This window comes from Plutella xylostella, chromosome 21 (genome assembly GCF_932276165.1).
Source record: "Plutella xylostella chromosome 21, ilPluXylo3.1, whole genome shotgun sequence".
NCBI classification, from domain to species: domain Eukaryota; kingdom Metazoa; phylum Arthropoda; class Insecta; order Lepidoptera; family Plutellidae; genus Plutella; species Plutella xylostella.
The window spans coordinates 6,409,770-6,430,857 of NC_064001.1; the positions used below are offsets into that span (position 1 = coordinate 6,409,770).

At 43.2% G+C, this 21,088-nt stretch overlaps 1 protein-coding gene across 7 annotated transcripts in view; it reads right to left on the reverse strand.

Moving 5' to 3' along the window:
* The window catches only part of LOC105392762 (protein groucho), a 59,643-nt gene that overhangs the window by 13,857 nt on the left and 24,698 nt on the right, over window positions 1-21,088 (reverse strand). For 5 of the 7 annotated variants that reach the window (XM_038116005.2, XM_048628469.1, XM_011564439.3 and 2 more), the window contains exons 5-7: window positions 17,771-17,908; window positions 9,040-9,238; window positions 5,756-5,781 (exon numbers count right to left, since the gene is read on the reverse strand). In XM_038116005.2, coding sequence (XP_037971933.1) covers window positions 5,756-5,781; window positions 9,040-9,238; window positions 17,771-17,908 — 363 coding nt within the window. Of the gene's footprint in view, window positions 1-5,755; window positions 5,782-8,681; window positions 8,788-9,039; window positions 9,239-17,770; window positions 17,909-21,088 lie in introns of all 7 variants that reach the window. The other 2 variants (XM_048628470.1, XM_048628468.1) reach the window with 1 other exon arrangement.

The window sequence follows — 21,088 nt, forward strand, 5'->3', positions numbered from 1 at the left end:
TGTTTAACTGCGTTGTTAAAAGCGAATGAAGCTGGTGCCATAAACAGAATGAGGGACATTATCTGTGCGGTAATTACGTATGGCGGCCACACACGTCGCAGTGCAAGCGGACAGGGTGTGGGCAGTGGACAGTACAGTGGACAGTGGACAGCGCCGGCACGTCCGTGCGACCACTACACAGAGCTTGTGCGACCGCAGAGGTGCCGTGTCGATGGCGGCCGCCCGACAAGCCGCCGCCCGCCCCGACCGCATCACATTGTCTAACTACGTCACCTATGTACATGTACAGACCTTCTTTTTGCTCGTGTCTGCGGTTTCCTTTGTTCCTCTCGCATACAAACCGAACTTTCGAGGGTATGGTCTCTCACCGAAAACACGACATTTCGGCTAGATAAATTACGTCAGTATAAACGTATTAAAGATACGTAAGTATTTAAACAGTAACACCCTTCCAATTGGAGGAGTGAAGTGGGTAAAGTATCTGTTGAGTAATAGTAATCACAATCACCCGTTGGCAACTTGGCATGCTCTTTGAAGGACTGTTTGCACTTGAGCGTAATGGAAACGCGCTGTAGTGCAATATAAAATGCATTAGCGGAAAGATCTGCGAGAATGTTGGCATTGTTTACGAGCACGGCACCTACAAAATATTGCAGTTCCGATATGAATCGACGCTCGCAACGTATTGAATATTTCATTTGGAATATTGAATCGGCACCGAGTTGGGGCGCGTTACGACACGGTTCGATGCATCGATGCTATCGAACTCGCAAATGCGAACAATGAATCGATGCGACACGATTGAGGCCGCAAATAATGTCGAACAAAACAGGGAAATATTTAGAGTCGCTAAATCCTATCCCTATAACATTCGAAACGATCGGAAAAAAACCCCGATCATTTTATTTTATTTTTAACGGACTAACGTGTAATACACGCCGTTTATAGCATACGACTATAGAGGTATTTTTCATCAGGGATAAATAATTCCCACGGTTATCCGAATGCTTTTTGGAATTCCATTCCCGAAGTTGGAGTTTTTTTCGTGAAAACATTGGCAATAAGCTGGCATATTTCATTCCATCCGCATGCTCTACCGGCGCGCCGCGCGGGGGCTGCGATTCGATCATACTTGCATAAATCGATACGATACGGGAATCGAGAACAAAGCACGACCTACCGGCAACGGCAATAGCTTACACAAACGTAACTGCAGGCATCTATAGCGAATGTGAAGAGGAAGTTTGTTTGTTTGTGGCGGCTTCTCTCCAGAACGACTCTACTAAATCCACGAATTATTTAACAGCTGCGGGAATTTAGTAGGCACGTATTAATTGGACTAGAACGCTAATAGATTCTGATAGAAATAAACATGTGCAGGCGGAACTGACCAAAATTACTTGCTACGTGGTCTTAAATAATAAATGAGAATATTTTCATCGTTTTTTTTTTTGTCAAATGTCACTTAAAGTACTCCATAACAAACAAACTGCTGAACTAACAAAGCTTACATTATGCGAAACAGATTCACTCAACATGCGATAAGACCGGATATAAAGTCAAGGGATTTACCAAGTAACGAGTACGAGAAACAGGTAAGACGGGAATAAATAATAGTAAGACCCTCGCTAGATAAATTCCCTGTCAGATAATACCCTCCTCGCGAACATATCGTCTGCATTCGGTCTACCCTCGACTGCTTCCAGTCGACTGAACATTTGCAACTTAAGGCCCAGGCACACTGTGACGCGGCAACGCGTTAACATTTTAACAGCGTATAATTTTACACGCATGAGGCGCGCGTAAAACTTACTCCGTGTCACGCCTTCCTTGAACTACAGTGCAACATCGAACATGACTGCTCGGTGGGCGTCATGTGTAACCATTGTGACGGGAATGTGTGGCTATGCCTTAACAGGGGATTTAATAGTGAACACACGGTACAAGGGCCGGATTAGCAGTTTGATCAATCTTCAGTATCTCAAACAATCTCAGCTACAGATTTAGTTCAACGATGCAATATGAATATCGTATTACGAACGTGTCAGATTTGAACAATGGGTTCGGGACAAGATTGGATTGGAATAGATTAAGCTGGCTGAAGATGTTCTGATTATTTTAATGACTTGGTATACATCACTATCATTGCTGAGGTGCTACTTGTTTAATCGTTTATTTCTTTATGATTAACTTTCTTTTGAAATGATGAGCTTAATGTAATAAAAATATCCTATCTTCTAACACATTCAATAGGATATCAGCATGGCAACAGTCACACACAACACAACAGACCCCCTCAGGTGTGTTCTCAGTTCGTGAAGACTGTAAGTAATTGGCTGCCGTAGTGCACGTCTGCGCCTGTACCTGGCTTTATCAATTCAATCTCGGCTCCGATTCGACAAAGTTAAATTCAAAGCTGGAAACTATTGAAATGCACGTGATTGCTAAACTGCTGTGCAGCGAAATAAGCGATGTCACATCACGACACAAGCTTATGTTTATTACTATTTAAGCTAATGGTGTTCCACTTTAAATACATAAATATTAAAATAAGAGTTCGGCCACCCACAGACTCCGACGAAGAATGTAAATGCGTGAAATTGATCAGCATTCGCTTGGGTATTATGCAGATTCAACATAGAACAAGACCTCCCCTAATAGCATACCGTTGCGATAAAAGCATCTTATAATGACTGGGCTGTCGACATTCTTAGTGCAAAACAGCACTCGTGCATATCTCTCGGCTTCCACAACTGCAGTCACAAGAGGTCGTGTGCACTCTCAGACTGAGCAACTTGCAACCAAACTGCAACAAAGTTCAGCGGAAAACGTACGAGGCAACTTCTACAAGACATTTTACTTACAACAGGCGAGGGGAGAATAAAAAGAGAGTAGCTCGCAATCTGTTACACTTTAGGGCGTCTTAATAATTACAAGTGGCCATTCATTCCAATTAAGAAAAGTCTCGGGCGATAAATTGTCGCTGCTGTCGCGGACCGCGCCGGAGGTTTGTTGTGCTCCGAGCAAACAACACCTGCTAGGGCTGCCACTCACAGTTCTAACATTTATAAATTAAACTTCACTTTTCTTTTGTTCATTCCAATAACATTTTTCTACTTAATTTATAAAACGCCAGTACTGAAAAGCTAGGAAACTCGCGGTGAAATACGCACCAAAGGCCTAATTGAATCAATTACGGGGATCCTAATTGAATACGCGTTGATGAAGAAAAGGAGAGGCGTATCGACGGAAGAATAAAGGCAAATTTATTCTGACCAGGATTTTTTTTCAGCATCTATTAAATAAAGAAGTCGTGGAGAATGCTAAGCAAGGTTGAGCGTCCCTCGCCCTGAGTTTTCCACTTGAAGTGGTTCGCGAGGGTGGGAGGGCGTCGGGCGCCGGGGGGTATTCAGAGTGGCTTAGATAAGGTAAGGAGGATGAAGAGGCGAGAACCGGCTCGAGTAATGAACCGGCTCGGAGCAGTTTTTGTGTGATTCGGGCGCCCAAATTGAATATTAGGCGCGATTTGAGTTCCAACGACCGGGCGGCTGTAATAAATCCGCGGTTATTATGTTACCCAAATGAGATTGTGGCAGGGCGCGCTCTGTTACTACAACGCGCTCAATTCCGTGCTCTATTGTGAATTGCCTACCGTTAGGCTATTTTGAAGGGTTATTCTTAGCCGTCTGTGTAAATTAAACATTGATAGTCACTTAGCCAAAGAAGTGAAAATTAGAAATGTTTAACTTCAACAGTGTTTTTACCAAACGATTTGTTTTGCTATTTATTTAAGAAGCGAGGCGAGGTCCGTTTGTTTGTACAGCGCTGAGCTAATAAAGCAAAGCCTTGTATCAACACGAGTAAATGCGGTAGCAAGCAAGTAGGTAATGTTTGGAAACAAATAGTGTGCAGCTGCAACAGTGTGGTCGCTCCGTGATTCTCAATAAAAACAGTCGGCAGCGGCGGCGGCGGGCGAGCCGAGGAGTGTAACTTGACGCCGCGTCTCGCCGCACTCGGTTTATGCAAACTTTATTACGTGCAGTGCCCTTGCCCCCGCCGCCGCACCCCCCGCCTCTCCTGAAGGCTCTTTCAGCTTTCGCTTCAAATTGGCGGCGCGTCCGAGGCGCGTGTTTGCACAGATGGACCACTCCGTGAGCGGCCTCGCAAGGCGCAGCTCGATGCGGTGTGGCTGCCAGTCTCCATACTCCATAAACTCGCCTCCGCCTCGGCCGTCGCTGCTAACTTATAAACTGCTTACCTCATAAAACTTTTAAACTACAGCTGCTAGATGTTTAATACTCGGGTATCTTTATTGTCGTTGGAAAGAGCCGTTTCGAGTAAGCATGAGACGTTCGAGTTTTAATTTATTATCCCCGGTGGTTTTATGGCTCCAGTTGGATCGTTTACCAGCAAGTAATACCCTGAGAGGCGAGTTTAATTTATCTTGTTTATCGAAACGATTTGTTTTACAATAACGAAGACTAAACCGGGCAGTGTAAGCAAAACACATTGTAAAAGATGTGTTGTGTGTTATCCAACATTTTATCGTCGCCCCCAACGATCGCGCGCTCCGTCGAAATTGAAATAAATTGAGCTGTCGAAAGAAGTATCCGGAGAGAAGTGGGTTAGTGCAGCACAAAGACAATGTAACAGAACGGAGGGGGAGTATCGATTCGCATGCATTTCACTGGAGTGTGCCGTTTCAGATCTAGCAGCGCTTGACGACAAGCGTCTCGGAATGCGGTGGCGAGCAAGGAACGTGGCACCCTCCTACTATGTAGCATTTAACACTTAATTGTTACTGACAGATTAAAGGCTTGGAACACCATTAGCACTCTATAGGATTTGTTAGCAATTAGCATCTTAGTTCGATCCAAAGATAAAATAATGCAAGCCATGACCATGATTATGAAGAAGGTATCAAAACAATTGAAGTGGAGCAGCGTGTCACCAACAGACAGTAGAATGCATCGAGCGCTGAGCGAGCGCGGTTGAGAGGCGACGGCGACGGCACATCTGTGCGGTGGCGCTCACCGGAGCGCAGCCGGGGTGGCCCCCCGCCACCCACCCCCCGTAACACGATAGCCGACATTCGCAACACCTCGCGAACAACACCACCTAGTGCTTCTGTGCCCCTGGTACTCCCGTGCAGACTGAGCGGTTTGATCCCGGCTTTTAGTTTGTTTTTTAATTCAATTTGCGGGTTCTCTTCTCCCTCGTCGAACAGTTAAGTTTTATTTCGGAATTTATATTATGGACTGGTAAGTATTATATTTCAATCTTGATAAAAGAAGATAGGTTTCTATAACAATAAACGCTGCAGCTGCTAAAATTATAATAGAGAGCTATTATAATTATCGCCTACGTCATACATACGTGGTATTGGCGAAATCCTAGGTGATACTTGGTAAAGTAGACCGTATCTTTGACATCTCAATCTCATTCCATTATGATCGCATAGAATTAGGCGAAATTTCGGCTCAGGCCCAAGTGGAAAGCCAAGTGGGTAGCGCTCGGGGGGTGGCTTTCAACCATTTGCACCACCCACTTGTTTCAGTCAGCAGCGTGTTATGAAATCAACGTGTTCCCTGTTCCCTACCCTCGCAACACCAAATGGAAAAGGAATTCCACTGAGCCCGGGCTTTACGCGAATATGTTGCAGTTCGCCGCTTTCAGAGGGGGGGATAACTTTTCGTTACACTTTTTTAAGGTTTAACTGAAGTATAGTTTTATTGGATTCTGTGAATGTACTTACATGTCTTTCTTCCGCTGAGCTGATACCTGAAACGGAAAAGGCCATTGATTAGAGTTTTTTTTGCATAATAAATATTTATAAGTATGATGATACAAGGCAACATAAAGGTCCTTCATAAATAAGCTGAGTAATAAAATAACCACCTCCATGCGACAGCTCTTGTCCTGACTCCTGAACATAATTACACCTTATATTTCGTGCCATAAAGGATTAAATAATAATAAAAGAGGCACATTAGTAGGGAACAACGTGGCTGTTATATGGCAGTTGTTTTTATGACCGCAGCGACGCGGGAGAGGTTTAGACGATGAAAATATACGAGCACCGAGTGTTTTATAGATCGACACGACACTTGATACCTACTTGGTATTACCCCAGTGCTAAGAATATGAGTGTTATATTATTATGTTTTGCGTAATGTGTCTTTTTGTGGAAACGTAACTCCAAAATCGACTAATCGCTTCCAATGAGACTTTTTTAATTACGTAGGGTGTTCTAAAGTTACGCGCGCTTTTTAAACTTTTTAAAAACTTTATTAACTTATTAGTTAATTGTAAATAAATAAGGTTCACAGTTTTCAGTAATTTAGATACACATTATCTGTGACTGTCCACGGCAGATATCATCAAAGTTAGCTTCCAGCCGCCCAGTCCTCCCGACGCCCGACGTATCGCGTGGCATCCGCAATAATTCAGCGAGGGTTCGACGTGGCGTAAAGTGGCCAATGAATATTGCACGAGACGGCGTGACGTCACGACCCCTGATCCTGCGGGAGCCCTCACTCCGCTACCCAAACCGGAGCACTTACGTTTCTGCATCGGACTTGTCAAATTAGCTCTATTAGAAGCATCAATCTTCGTTACGTTGTTCGCTTGGGGTCTTACCGAACGACAGGTAGCTATACTATAGATAGTGCTTCGCAAATACTTTTATTTGAGTTTGTTTTCGCTTTCATTTATCAATCAAAACCGGGGTATTGGAGAGTCAACTCAAATTAATTACCGATACGGGCAAAATCAATTCTGTGCTAGATAATTGGCTAATAGGCTCCTGCGGAACAAAGGCCTATGTGATCACGGCGAGCTATCGGCCAGGCGGGCCCGCCAGACTGCTATTATTAGGTAAATCCTCCATCAACGCTATAGACAGATTGTCCAAGGAAATTAATGCAAATGCAAACAGCTCTGCTCGGATCAATATTAATCTTGCCGAGGCTCATGATCAATTTGTGCAATCCTATTACCGCAGACACATATGTACTCCGCCTGTCACTACATATGTACTGGCGGACAGTATTAGTCCAGTATGCATTGGCACAATTAATTTAAATGCAATAGCCTCAATTATTGGCCGTAGTTAGCATTGCTATCGGTTGTGTGCGTAGCTGTAAATGCGCACTCGACTGTAACAATTAATGCTGCCGATAATTTGTTCGGAGGATTCCTATTTGTTATTCCACGCAATAATTGATTCATTATAATTATCGTAGTACACGCAACAATACGAATGTTATTTATTTTAAGCTGTGTTTAATTAAGAGAGCATTAAAGCGTAGTGGCGGGCGTACGCCGCAGTCCACGGCCGCGGCTCAAAGCCACCGCACACACTCAAGTCACCCGCAAAATTACGTTACTAATTGACTAAAACACGCGACGCTCACACCGGCAACGAATAATTAATTGAGCGGGGAGGGTACCTGCGCGGTAACTCTTACATCAGTACACCGATAATGGCACAAATTAGCCGGGGAAGTGCCGGGGCAGGGGGCGGGCGCGGGGGGGCGCTAAGCCGGAACATCCCGGAGCGCAGATTACCGCTTGCTTTTGTAATTAACCGGAGCGACGGGCGGCTTCCAAATCCATTTCTGTGTTACATCTTCATTTGCGGCACGCTCTCGCTCTCGCCGGATTACTTGCACACCCACACCGCACCCCGCGCCCCGCACCCCGAGCCCCTAATAAAGGGTACACCGTCCTACATAAATTTACAACACGTAAAGGTGAAACGACGATAAACATTTATGATTCCGACTGGAATGTTTGCATAGTCAAACATTTTCGGTTCCGAAGAATTATTTTTACTCTGTTTGCTCGCATGTCAAGCGAGATACATGACATGTAGTATGTGTAATCTCATCTAGATGTAGACATTTCGAGGAAGTGAGCTCGCTCATTCTTCCAAAGCAATATCGGGTTCGGCGGCGGCGGTGGGGTAGCCGTCAGCGATTCGTAAACACGCAAACAGTGAGTTCAAAAAGCCTCTCGAGCTGGTAAATATTGAATCAGAAGTGGGATCGCTCGGCGGCGTCTGAGAGCCGGGGGCGGGGGGGAGCCACTAATAGTCTCGAAAGGTTATAAAGCAAACAAGAACCCTACGACGACAAACACACGGCGCACTTATAAAATATTCAGACCTGTGTACCTTTCGTCTCTTATTTAATCGTTGGCCTGCCAATATTGCGATTCGCCGAATGTTTGCTTTATCGACGAAGTTTTCCTACAATTTCCTTTGAAGTAGGTATGCTTAACTGAACATTTGTGTCGTTGTTTAGGTGTAATGGTGTATGTATGTGACTTATAGCAATACAATATTTTTAAGTTTATTTCTCTCATGTGACCTAATTCCATAGTTTAGTTATATTTAGAGTGAAAACGGAAATAGCCTAACCTAGGTACTTTGTTATCCTCCCTATATTGTATGTATTTGGGCAAAGGTCTAATCTCCTTCTATCTTCTTTATTTAAAAACATGAAAGGAAACCTCGCCAAGTGACGAATCAACTGTACTCCGGCGCATCGCACCCTGGGCAGTCAGTGACTGACGACTGATCGGACTGGCCAATCCTTCCATCGCGGTTCTACACCCTAGTTCAGATCTAGCATTGCCACAGACGCGCTAAGAAGACCATATCAAACAGTTCCACATACCGTTTCCCTTATCATCGGGCCGGTGTAGATCCGGCGGCTTGGCCAGCACGGACAGCGGGTGGTGCGGCACGCCCAGCCCCAGCAGGCCGGCGGGCGGCAGCGAGCCCTGCGTGAGCAGCGGCAGCGGCGGCGCGCCGGCGAGTGAGTCACTCGGGGAGGTTCCTTTCATGTTTTGAAATAAGGAAGATAGCAGTGACGTATCTACGGCAGTCATCGACTGACAACTAGCTAACTGGCTAATCCTTTCATCACGGTGCAACACCCTAGTTCAGCTCTAGTATCTTTTCGTCCCCTTATCATCGGGCTCTAGTATCTATTTGTCACCGCTAATAACATCCTATCAAACAGTTCCACATACCGTTTCCCTTATCATCCGGCCGGTGTAGATCCGGCGGCTTGGCCAGCACGGACAGCGGGTGGTGCGGCACGCCCAGCCCCAGCAGGCCGGCGGGCGGCAGCGAGCCCTGCGTGAGCAGCGGCAGCGGCGGCGCGCCGTGCGCGGGCAGGTGCGCCGCGTGCATCTGTTGTAACAGCCGCGGTAGGTCTGGACGTTGTTGCTGGAAAGAGGAGTAGGGTTAGAGAGTGCTGGTTGGTATACAAGTGTATTGTTGGTATACAGGGTGTTGCAAAAAGGGTATACTAAGCCGAAAACTATGTGTGCAGGTGCAGCATGTTATATCTAATACCGAAAATGAAAACAGAATGTCAAAATTCTCGAAAAAAACATTCTGTATAACATTATGTGTATATGAGTGCTTCTGCTGCAGCAACCGGGGCAGGTCAGGCCGTTGTTGCTGGAAGGAGAGAATTTGATGCAGATGCCGAGCGGGCTACGTTATTGAAAGGAGAAGAAGGAACAGTGTCAGGTGCTGAACATAAACATTATTGGAGAGACTGCAACTTATGCTATGCTACTGCTTCCAAAGGTTTTCTCGACAGGTACAGGTTTCAAAGGTCGTCTCCATTCTCGACCAGTATGGCCACGGTATAGGATAATTATGGAAATCACGGCACAGCCTCTCTCACAAAGGACTAGACATAGACAGAGATATTCCGCATCAAATGCTTTGTAAGCAGGAATGAATAGGAGAGCCGGATAAATGACGCCGACGACGTATGGGCATGCGCCGGTGATATTATTATAATCCTTCCGACTCTAATGATATTAAAGTGGGTGTTTCAACTGATCGATTAATAACTTCTTTAAATAATTAATAAGACAGCTAATCGATATTTGCTGACTGGAGGTACCTAAGTATGTATTCTACGTGTATAAATTGGCTATTTGACTGTACTTGCTGACTTGAATCGGTACCTTGCAGTAAGATGCTAAGTAAGTTACACGTTATGGAAATGAGGCGTCGGATCCATTGAATGTGCACGTGAAGTATGCCCATAGAAGCACTTTGAAAGCGAAGCACCTACAGAATAATCAAGTTGGATATGTTGAAAGCACAAAAGAAGGCGGCAGGAGTGCTCGGAGTGACGACAGTCAAAGTGAATTGATGTGTCGCCGCAGAGCGGCCTGCATTTTTAAAACCGAGTCGAGCCAAATTAAAAAGTCCTCCACGGTCCCCCTTCGCACCGCTATATTTTAAATTTTAAATGAGAGTTTCGCCGACGGCGGCGACTGAGCGAAATTGATTACTCCTTCTCCATTATTCCCCTTTTTCCAGTTTTCCCGCGCTTGCCGCTATCTCGTCTCGTTTAACGTTATTATTATTCGTAGCCCCTTGCCCTGCTGCCGTCTGCTGCGCGAGGGCTCGGGCGTCGGCCGCTGCCGGGAATACTAATGTGTCGCCGGCAACTTGTCGTAATGGCAATATCATCATATTATGTATCGATGTGATCACGATCGTGTACGCGGTGGCGGTGGCCGCTATCGGGCGCCATACATCACGCGGCGCGCCCCCTCCAATCTCTCGCCCGAGCTTTTTCCGCCCGGACAGCCACGTTTTTTGAACAGTCGAAAATTAATTGGATTTTCGCAGAGGGTGGAACATATTTTTTATTGGCCGCTCACAGCTGTGATTTATTGTGTGTCAAAAGGTGGCGAGCGCCACTTAGCTGGAGTGCTTTTTTCCTAAAGGGGATATTTTTTAATTCGAATTAGTTCCGTTAAAGCGCCTACGCTCCGCTCGTTCATACGACTGAGTGTTTATTTATAAAAAGAGATGCCGGTGCACGTGGAATACCGAACAGCATTTAAGTTTTTTTGTAAGTGAATTTGGTGCAGTGTTTGCCGGAGTAGTTAGTTGCAGGCGCTGTGTAAAGTAGCGCAATAAAACAAAGTCCCGAGCGGCGCCGGGGGGGCGCAGGCATTAGCCGAGACATCCGGCTAATATACCGGATGATCCCCGAGCACGGCGACCGGCGACCGACCGCTCCGGCTAATTGCCGCTCGCGAACAATTAATAATGCGGAGACGACTATTTGTTTACATTTTACGGTGAGAGCTAATTAGACAGGGTCGTAGTGAGGGAGAATCTAAATTATACAAACAAAGCCGCCGGTATAATTACTGCTCTTCGGCGAGGCGTCGACCGTGATGCGATCCCGTCTCATCGGCCTCTCCCCGCGCCCCCGACCCCACCCCCCCGCGCCTCATTGTTATGAATGACAATAACGTGGCGTTGATACCTCTCGCCGCGATATTTTTTCCGGCGCGCATAATTTGGACGTGATTAAATAGCGAGGATAGACCGTCTCCGGGGATTAAAACTCAGCTTCCCCTAACGACATTTCCATCCGCGCGCTTATCTCCCTCCCACGGGTCTGTTGACTTCTACGTTATTATTACTTAGACACCTACCTATATTTCTTGTAATATAGTAACGATTGTGTAATGCTATGTGACAAGTCATTCATAATTTATGTACATCTAGCTGTAGCACATTAATAGAGCTCTGTAAGAAATGCAAAGAATACTTGCTAAAATGCAAGTAGCATTGGAAGAAATAACAAAATAAAGTATTTTTTCTCTAGCTTCTAAGATTGCAAGCACTTGTCGCGGCATCCCACGCTTCTACTTCAATATCAAGAATGATTCTCTTTTACCGTCGACAACAGAATTAAAAAAAACAAGTACTTAAGTACAAAAAAAATAGTTCAACATAGAGATCAACATCATTATTTTAAGAGTGAAGAGACACTACTCGGCAAGAGTACAGACGGCGATAAAAGTGGTATAACACTTTCGTGTTTTATGTCCTTAAAATTTCGTAGCGTCGGAGAAGAGCGAGGAAAATACAGAGAATAGTCGGTGTAATGCCGGCAGTGCCTCGCCCGCGCACAAGATGGCAGCACTTCGGCACCGCACGAAAGGCTTTTGTGCGAGAAAAATGCGCCACCACGCTCAGGTTTTCACGCCACATTTCCCGACGTATATTCCACGCTGAGATTATTCGTCGCGCCATTTTTATAAGTGGATACGGCTGCGGCACAGATAACCGGCGTGCGGGGTATTTCGCGAAAAATATTATCTCCGTGTTTTTGTGAACGAAATTTATGTAGAGATCAGACTGTTTTTCGGATCGTACTGCGCAGATATTCATGAAGGACTTTGAAGATCAGAACGTTAGAATAATGTCACATCACATTACCAATCGATTTGGATAGATGTTACTCATCATGTCGAGGTCCGTTTCCATAATGTATAGACAGACATAAATTACCAATCGATAAACTCATAATAACATTTTAATAGGTCCTACAATATGTTTAAGTAGACCAACCTATTAGTGGTTGTGCTATTAGTGTATGTTTAATACGTTTTTACTGCCTGGGCAATTACATGGGCCTTAATGACAAGTAAGTGGGCTCGGTAATTTAAAACATTAACCCACAATTAGGCACGTTTAATAGAGGAGGTCGTTTAGGCATAAAGAGGAAAGTTTCCACTCAACTTTGTTACAGCGGAAATGTGAAAACACTGGGGGAGAGTTATGCTAGAGATAACTAATGTTAGTATCATGTCGTGTCTTGCGGAGAATCTAGAAAGCAAATGGTATTATTCCGTGAGATGTATTGTTCGTTCCTAATCCAGTATAAATGACGACCCCATTGTCTAAATTCTTTACGAGCAATAAAACTAATGTCAATTCATAGCTGACGACATAACAAGAGAAAAAGTAATGAAAAGGTCACGTCACGATTTGGGGTGATGTCGCCGATATGATATTCGCATAAGCGGGCCCGCTCGGCCGTGAACACAGGATATAAAACGACGACGTCAGCCGCGGGGGGGTGAGGCGGGGGGTGGGGGGAGCGGGGGCTCACGCACCATTAGACAGCGAGCCCCGGGCGACACGCGACGACAAACACATGTGCTATGTACACTTTCAACATAATTGCTTCTAATCACATGCAAACACACCGAATAATAAACAAGCTAAACAACGCCGCCGCGTAATTGCTGAAAGTGGTAATGTTAGTTATTTGTGGCTCTATTCTGCACCGTTATTAAGACTCGAGCCAAGTCAAATATTTACCAGTGTTTTTGCGTGTGTTTAATGTAAGCCCATTTATTTTGATTTTAAATAATGGCATGGTACAGTTATTGGGTCACTCGCATGTTGTAAAACTTCAGCAACTGTATCTTCAGTAGAATAAAACATCTACCGTCGCAGATAAAACTGGCGAATAAAAACAACATCCCTCTCTTGGCAAATAAGAGAGGAAAACTTCAAAGGCAACATAAATAATAAAAACCCGCAGGCCGGATAACTCGTAAAACTGATTACATAATTTCATTGGAAGCGACGACAGAACGGGCCCTACTCTCTTCCTCTGGAGAAAAACAAGTAGGGCTGGCTAAGCGGCAGGGGAGAAGTTAATGCGGGCCCGCGGGCCGCACACGAGAGCCGCGAGGGCCAACAGATCCCATGCAATATTTATCACTTGCCCGCGAACGTGCTCGGGAAAAAATGACAAATTCATGCTTCCCACCCGAGACGTGCTCGCGCCAGGCAGCTGCTTCACAACCACCTATTCACTATATAATAGGTACTGTTATATAAAAACTTAACTACTCACATATGAAAGAGATGGCTATCCTCTGATTGACACACACTCTTTAATTTAAAAATAATTGCTGTACAACATCCGAATGCCACGTGATTCACGTCCTGACTTTACTTGGTCGTAATTTGTATTATGAGAAAGGGCACGAGACACTACAACTACACCCAACTAGATAGAAATGTTTTCACGATCCGGTTGTTTATAGAGCCATCGACAGGGGAACAAGATACGGTTTGTTTACACGCGCGGGTCGGGTTCGCATGCTATCTAGTGATAGCGTTGCATAATGTCTACATGCATAAAACACTCGTTCGCGCCGTCCAGCCAGACACGAGTGTCCACGATAGCGCTTATCAAGGAGCTCTCGCATTATAATACAGTCGCAATACTCGAAATATTGCAGATTGTATCTGAAAGTTGCTTGTGTTATTTTTGAAGGAGCATTGTTTCGGTGTTCGCCTCGGAGCGCATGTAAAGAGCTTCTATCTGGAAACTATTAGGTGGAAGAAGGGGAGGGGGGCCGGCTCGGTGGCGCGGAATAAAATCAGAACGAGAAATGATGTCCCGATAACATCGAGGCGGCTCCTCTCCCCCCATAACTCGGTTATTGTTGGGAAATTCACGCACATTGCTTGCACACAATGGCTCCCACTTTTACTGAGGCTCCAGATACAATGCCACTCCAGGCGCTAACTTAACTTGGTTATTTACCGAAGTGAGAGTTGTACTGTTAAAATATTCAGTCGTAAGATACCGGGCTACTTCAGCAGTTACGTTGTTGAGAAGCTGTATCATAGCACTCGAGCCGATTCAATTAAACAAAAGTGATACAAAACAAATATAACAGCATCTCCAATAAAACAAAACGCTGTTGAAAGAGAAACACTCAGACGTTAAGTGATTTTAATAGGCAGGCAAACAGGAGTCCCCAATTTGAAGAGTGTTTCCTCTTCACAAATCGGCGAGCGGGAATCGGTGCAAATCAGCCCCGACTTCCCCCTCGGCCCCCGGGACGTGCCCCTTTGATCCCGAGCTGACCCCAAAATAAAAAAGGTTCGTAATAAAAAAGGACCGACATACGGAAGGTGGCGGCGCTTTTTTATTTAAATTAGAGCATTTTATAGGGAGAGCGATATTGCGTTTCGGTACCTCCAAAGCTCTTCGGTTACCTATACAAATACATGTAAATCCCCCGCTCTTGGGGGCCGATGAACTCTCCAAAGCTCGGCAAATGATTTAGGGGTATCGTTCTTTTATCCCCCTGAATACGTTTAGAGTGGCTTAATAAAGTAAATATGTCTGTGTACGATAGATAGGTAACATCATAAATATCGATTTGCATAGTCGTAAATTTGAATGTCATACGCTACAGCGACGTACAGATTTGTGAACACCTATTAACAAGAGCGAAACTCGCTGAACGCATGTAAATATTCCATGAAAATTGTTGACTCGGAGCCAAACGTTGCAGCATTATACTGTGATTTCAACGCGTTAATTTTCTAAATTAAAGGACGTCGACGCTTGCCAACAATTTCGCAAGATAAAAGAAGGCAGGTAAACTAATACGTTTTATCTATAGCGTAAGTGGCATAGGAATAGATGAGTGGGCGGAGGTGTGCCATGGTCTCGCACTAGGCTGGCGCGGCGCCAGCGCACAGCAACGCCGCGACACAATGTGTAATGGCCGATGAACAAGCGACAAACTCACTTCCAACACTTATTTTCGATCTCATTATCTTTAAAGTGATTTATTTTCGCCTCAATATGAACGCGCCAAACATTGACACATCGCAGTGCAACATAGCCACTTGGCAGTCGCCCGACAACTGCTATGGCCCACTGAAATACGAGGCGACAATTAATTCGGCACGAAGTACTGTGAAAAACTCAATTAGACCATTCCAAAATTAGTTAGAACCTCAATATTGAGGCCTAATTCGCTGACCGTAAAGTGAGGTTATTAGCCGTATGCAAATTAATGTAAAATATTAACAACAGCATTTCGATAGAGATATTTAATGACTCGCCTACGCACGGTAAACGGATGGTCCACGAAGTGTAAAAAACATGCTAATTCGCGGTGAAGCCGTCGAGATTAATAAAGGTTTGGGTTTAATAAAAATAATATTTGAGTTGTAGTTTGTAGCAATTTTATCAATTCCGCCAAGTTGGCGGAGGGCCAAGTCGTTTCGCCGGCTTTAGATCGTTTAATTAACGATCGTCGAACTCGGGACCTGTTGAAGTCCTCTTTCAAGAGCACCCCAAGTGTACACGGTGAGCCTATTGTGAATTTAACTGTATTTATGTACACTTTACATTAATCTACAGACATTGTTTCCGCGTCGGCGTTGCGATGTTTGGCAATCATTCGGTGACGATATACCTACATCTAAATGAACATATCAATCTCAATAAAGACACTTGACCTAATGGCAATCTCAATAATATAAATAACAGCTGAAGCGTAACGAATGGTCGACCGAGATAGAATGGCCGCTGTTTGGACAGATGCCATGCGGGCGCTATTAGAAAGAATGCCTACTCTATTATTATGTTGTGAATGGCGTATAATAAACTTAACATTTTAAAATTCAGGATGACAATGTTCAAGCCAATTAAATGTTTTATTTCATTTTCATTTCCGTCGGAGAGTCCAAGTTAATGTCGCAGCTGCCATATTACATTACATCAGAAGAATGTAACGGTAAGCGGCGATGCGGTAATGCATACTGTAAACTGAGTGGTCATTCATTATCATTTACTGTGCATGATATGTATATTGTGGCAATCATGTAGTTATTGACATATTAACAAGAATATTAATCGAATCTCGGACAATGTCTGAAGATGGCAAGTACTTAATATACAGCGGAGACAATGTGACACACAGTTTATCATTAGTATTTCTTGGAACAGTATTACTGCGTCTGAACAAGGCAGAGCGTTGAGGGTTATTTCCGCACAGTGCAGTCATTCGGTTGGCGATTGGCGAATCCAGACTAAAGCTGTAAACTGTTTTATTTCTTCTTGAAAATGACAGATCAGAGATCGTTAAAATTTTACACTTCTCCATTATATCTATATGATAGATACATATTCTTATTTTAGTATATTATGCATGCATTTATGGTTCAAAGACGAAGCCAGGAATACAGAATACATTATGATTGGTCTAGCCACGGATTGTCAAAATTAGTAATAGTGGGCAGTTGTTTTACGTATTGCAGTTACGTTTTGATGTATATTGTAAGCGCGTTGATAAATTTTACGACTCAACTTGTCTGAGGCTCAGACTGTTTGACACGATAATTAATTCAATGAATGAAGAATTACTCAACAACAACGGTACTAAATGAATTTAAATGTTATGACTATTTGCCAATGTCACTGTAATAGCTTTTAACATTATTCAAATTAATCCGTTATCAGATTAAGGCTTTGTATAAAAATACCGATTGAGTAATTTATTTAATCATCATGGAAATATAAACTAAAGTTTCTATTTGTTGATTTTATTGTTTTTATTTTTTACGAGTAGTCATAAGAATGATGGATACTGAAACGACGACGCAACAAACGGCTACAGTTAAAAATAATGGAGCTTTATTTTCTCAAGTTTGTTCAGCGAACTATGTACCTACATACTATCAACAGGAACAATTTCCCACCTGCAGTCAATAAATATATTTAAAAAAAAAATCTTATGCGCTTGTAGTCTAGTCGAAATGACGTGAACTTTGTTAAATAATATGCAAATTTTTCATGGATACAGGCCAATGACCATTGTGGGCATAGATATCATTAATTGCGGTAAACAATGGCAGCCAGGAGTACACTTTTGACGGCACCGTAGCTTAGGCGTTGTGTTTGCCTTGTGTCTGGCTGTCGTTTATCTATTTAATATGTATCTATATAATATTTGTGTAGATGTATCAGCTGTCTCTATGTATTTGTGTAGATAATTACATATAATCAGCTGTCCAACACCCATATCACATTCTCTGCCTAGTTTCAGTTCGGATGGCCGTGTATGAGATGTCCCCACTCCCCACACATTGACTCACCCCGATGATGGCGTTGAGCTCGGTCATGGTGACCTGCTTGGCGCGCTCCACGGCCGACGCCACCTGCTGCTGGTGCTCCTGCGACAGGAACGGCAGGATCTGCGCAATGATCGCGTTCAGACGCTTCGCGATCTCAGTCTGGGGGTGAAAAAATTAACATTAACCATTTGTTTGTTGGAAAATCAGAATTTTATTGTGTCTTGGATGGATCCGCACTTCGTCATTCCATAAATGTTACACGATGAAAGGTTAATTAATGGACTGAAGATGAAACGAGATTATTAACTAATTTAAATGCTCCTCTTCTCGTCCGTAAATCAAGACCATAAAAATCTCCACACAAATTAAAGATGTCGGCTGAGGCGACAATTTAAATTCATCGATCTACTTCTCTGAATAATATTCACATTAACATTCAATTAAACGCTTGTAGAAATCTGTGAAACGATACCGGCTCTAAAGGATGTTAAATACGAGGTTGTTTTCATTGAAAACTGTTTAAAAGCACACAAATGTTCCCACATTCCGGGGCCGGCCTGTGAATATAATAATAATGTCGTTTATTCCGTCGGTCTATAAGCTCATTGAATTACATCAAATAAAATTAACACGATAAACAATATTCGTGGAGTCGAGCGAAATGATAAATGTGTGTCGGCCGCGCCGGTGAATATTGGCTTTGTTCGTATTTTCCATTTAAATGCACATTAATACGCTGATCGGCCGGAATCGAGGACAAATTAACATAACGAAAGCTTTTATAATATATATCGAATTATTAATTTATCGACGAAGAATATCAATTTAAATATTAATGTTTAATTACGCCGTGGTTCGTATTTGCGTTTTGCGTTTGTGATATTTATTGGTGTGAAACGAGTGTCAGTATTTGGTCGGTTAAATTAAATAAATCGCGGTTACCAATTGCAATAATTATCTCGTGATGTCGGCGGAGTGCGGAATGAAGTTGTAAAATGGATGTTGCCAACTCGCAGCCGACTCCGAAGCCGCGATTGTTCTAATTTCTAATTTACCATTACCATTTTGTTCCAGCTCTGAAATTGCACAGTGAATTTGCACGTGTGGACGCGGCGGGTTCCTAACTGGTACGCGCAAACGAATACCAGAACATTAACTAACTTGTTATAGTTAGTTAGTTTATGTGGACTTTGTCAGTTAATTGTTGTATAGATTAGACAGTTTTTTTTAAGTTTCTTAAACCCGACTTAAACATGTGGTTTGCAAGTAGACGTTGATAAAGCTGTGGTAGGTAGCAAGGTGTCGTACTATGACGGCATATCTAGGGAGGGTACAAGAATGTTGTATATTGTGTATTCAGTGTAGCCGGCAGACCGCAAGCCACAAATTGCACTTTCATTTGGCACCGCTACGCAGCCGCTGTCTGTCCCGACTGTCCTATGGGAGTCAAAGAAAAGAGCCAGCTAATTTCGTTATTTAACTGCAAACTGTGGTTCGCATAGCTCAAACGTAATCAACACTGGTAATTATTACTGTACTTCTGCTGATAAATGCACTACATGTAACTTAAAAGTGAACACTTGCAAATAATATTTAGTTAAAACTGGAAAATATACCTTGTAGAATAAATAAGAACCGAAGTTGTAAACTTAAGCAATTAAGTCTCGAAAGAAATTTTATTTCGCCAAGACCGATTACAGTTTTACAACTGTATAAAACAACTTAATTGGTCAATATAACCTTTTATTTTCACAAATAAAAAATAACATGTAGGTCGTGTGGGGACAAGCCCGCGGTAACATTTAAGTGCCGGCCTCGTATGCATTATATGCAACCGGTCGGACCGCGCTGGTTGGCCGCAGCCCGCAAATTGCACTTTCATTCCGCACTGCTAAATACTGCCACTGTTTGTCGCATCACGGCTTTTCTCTTCCAAATTCAAATGCGCCGAGTGCCGTTGCGAAGTTTTGTTTTGTGGCTGTGACGTGTGTGGTGTGAGTGTGACCCAACCTAGTGCCTCCACTAGACTGCGTATGCTTCTACAATTAAGTACCTATAAGAGTATAAGAGCATACTACATCTACTGAGTATACCTAATTATGTTTTACAACACAAAAAAATAGTAAAAAAAAAAATAGTTTTTTTATACCAACCTATTTTTTTATCGGTTCATCTAATATTCACTTATTTCGCAAAGTTATCCATAAAAACTAACTATACGCTGCTATAGGTATAAGATTGATGTCACGTTTCAGATAACCTGTGACCGCCAATAAAATTTCGATCACGTTTTTTAACATCAAACATTTTGTTTAACAAAGTTTGAAAACTTTATTGGAAGAATTTCAGAAAGTTGCTTAATTAGGGCGTATAAATCGGGTTCTATTTCGAAACCATTAGTCATAATTTTCCTGGGGGCCACTGTTAGTTGTTGTGCTTATGTATGATTGTATGGCATGAATTGCATCCAGAATATTATTTATGAATATATTCGTAGAAACGTGGCATTAGATTACAAAGGGCAAAGTGACAAAGCGTGGCTCGGAATAACAAGCTACAACCTCCATTGTGAGCGTCGTATTAATTATAAAATATACAATAATTTATCCCACTCCGTGCCCAATGACGCGAACAAACCGCAAGGGCGGTTCCCCTCTGATGCAGCTCGCCGTTTATTTATATTTTTGTGCTATATTTTATAATATAAATATAATAACAAAATAATGTATTTTAATGATAAAACGCTCGACTCATTTTTGTTTTTGCTTCTAATATGGCATAGTTGGCCACTTTTAGTGGCATAAATACATTAGCATCATGATAACGCCAAATTTCAACTAAAACTAAAAACGTGTGCTTGATCAGTCTTATATTAATATGATATTCGTACATGTAGGTACAGCATTTAATGTAAATAAATAGAAATGTGTTGGTGTAATAAACAATAGCAGGTCGGGAGTGTCCCCGGCCGCAAAGCCCGGCCGCGGTCGCGCTACGCGCTCGAATCACCACAAATTACATTTTCATTTTGCCGCCTTGCTCCCGCACTCGTTCCGTATTTATGTGGGCTCACTGCCGCGCGCCGAGCGTGGAACACACCGGGTACTTGTTCCCTCAAGTCTGTTTCGTTTGGAAGCCTTATTAATTGTTGTTTAGGGTCTGTTTACACTGTGAGTGACTAACGCTGGTGAAGGGTTTTTTTTACTTGAAACAAGACTTAGTCAAGTACCTAGTTCAAGCTACGCGTGGTATCTATGTAGGTAATGCCATACATAAGTACTTAGGATATAAGAACACTCGAAAACATGTGCATTTATAAGTGGTATAAGCGTATATTAC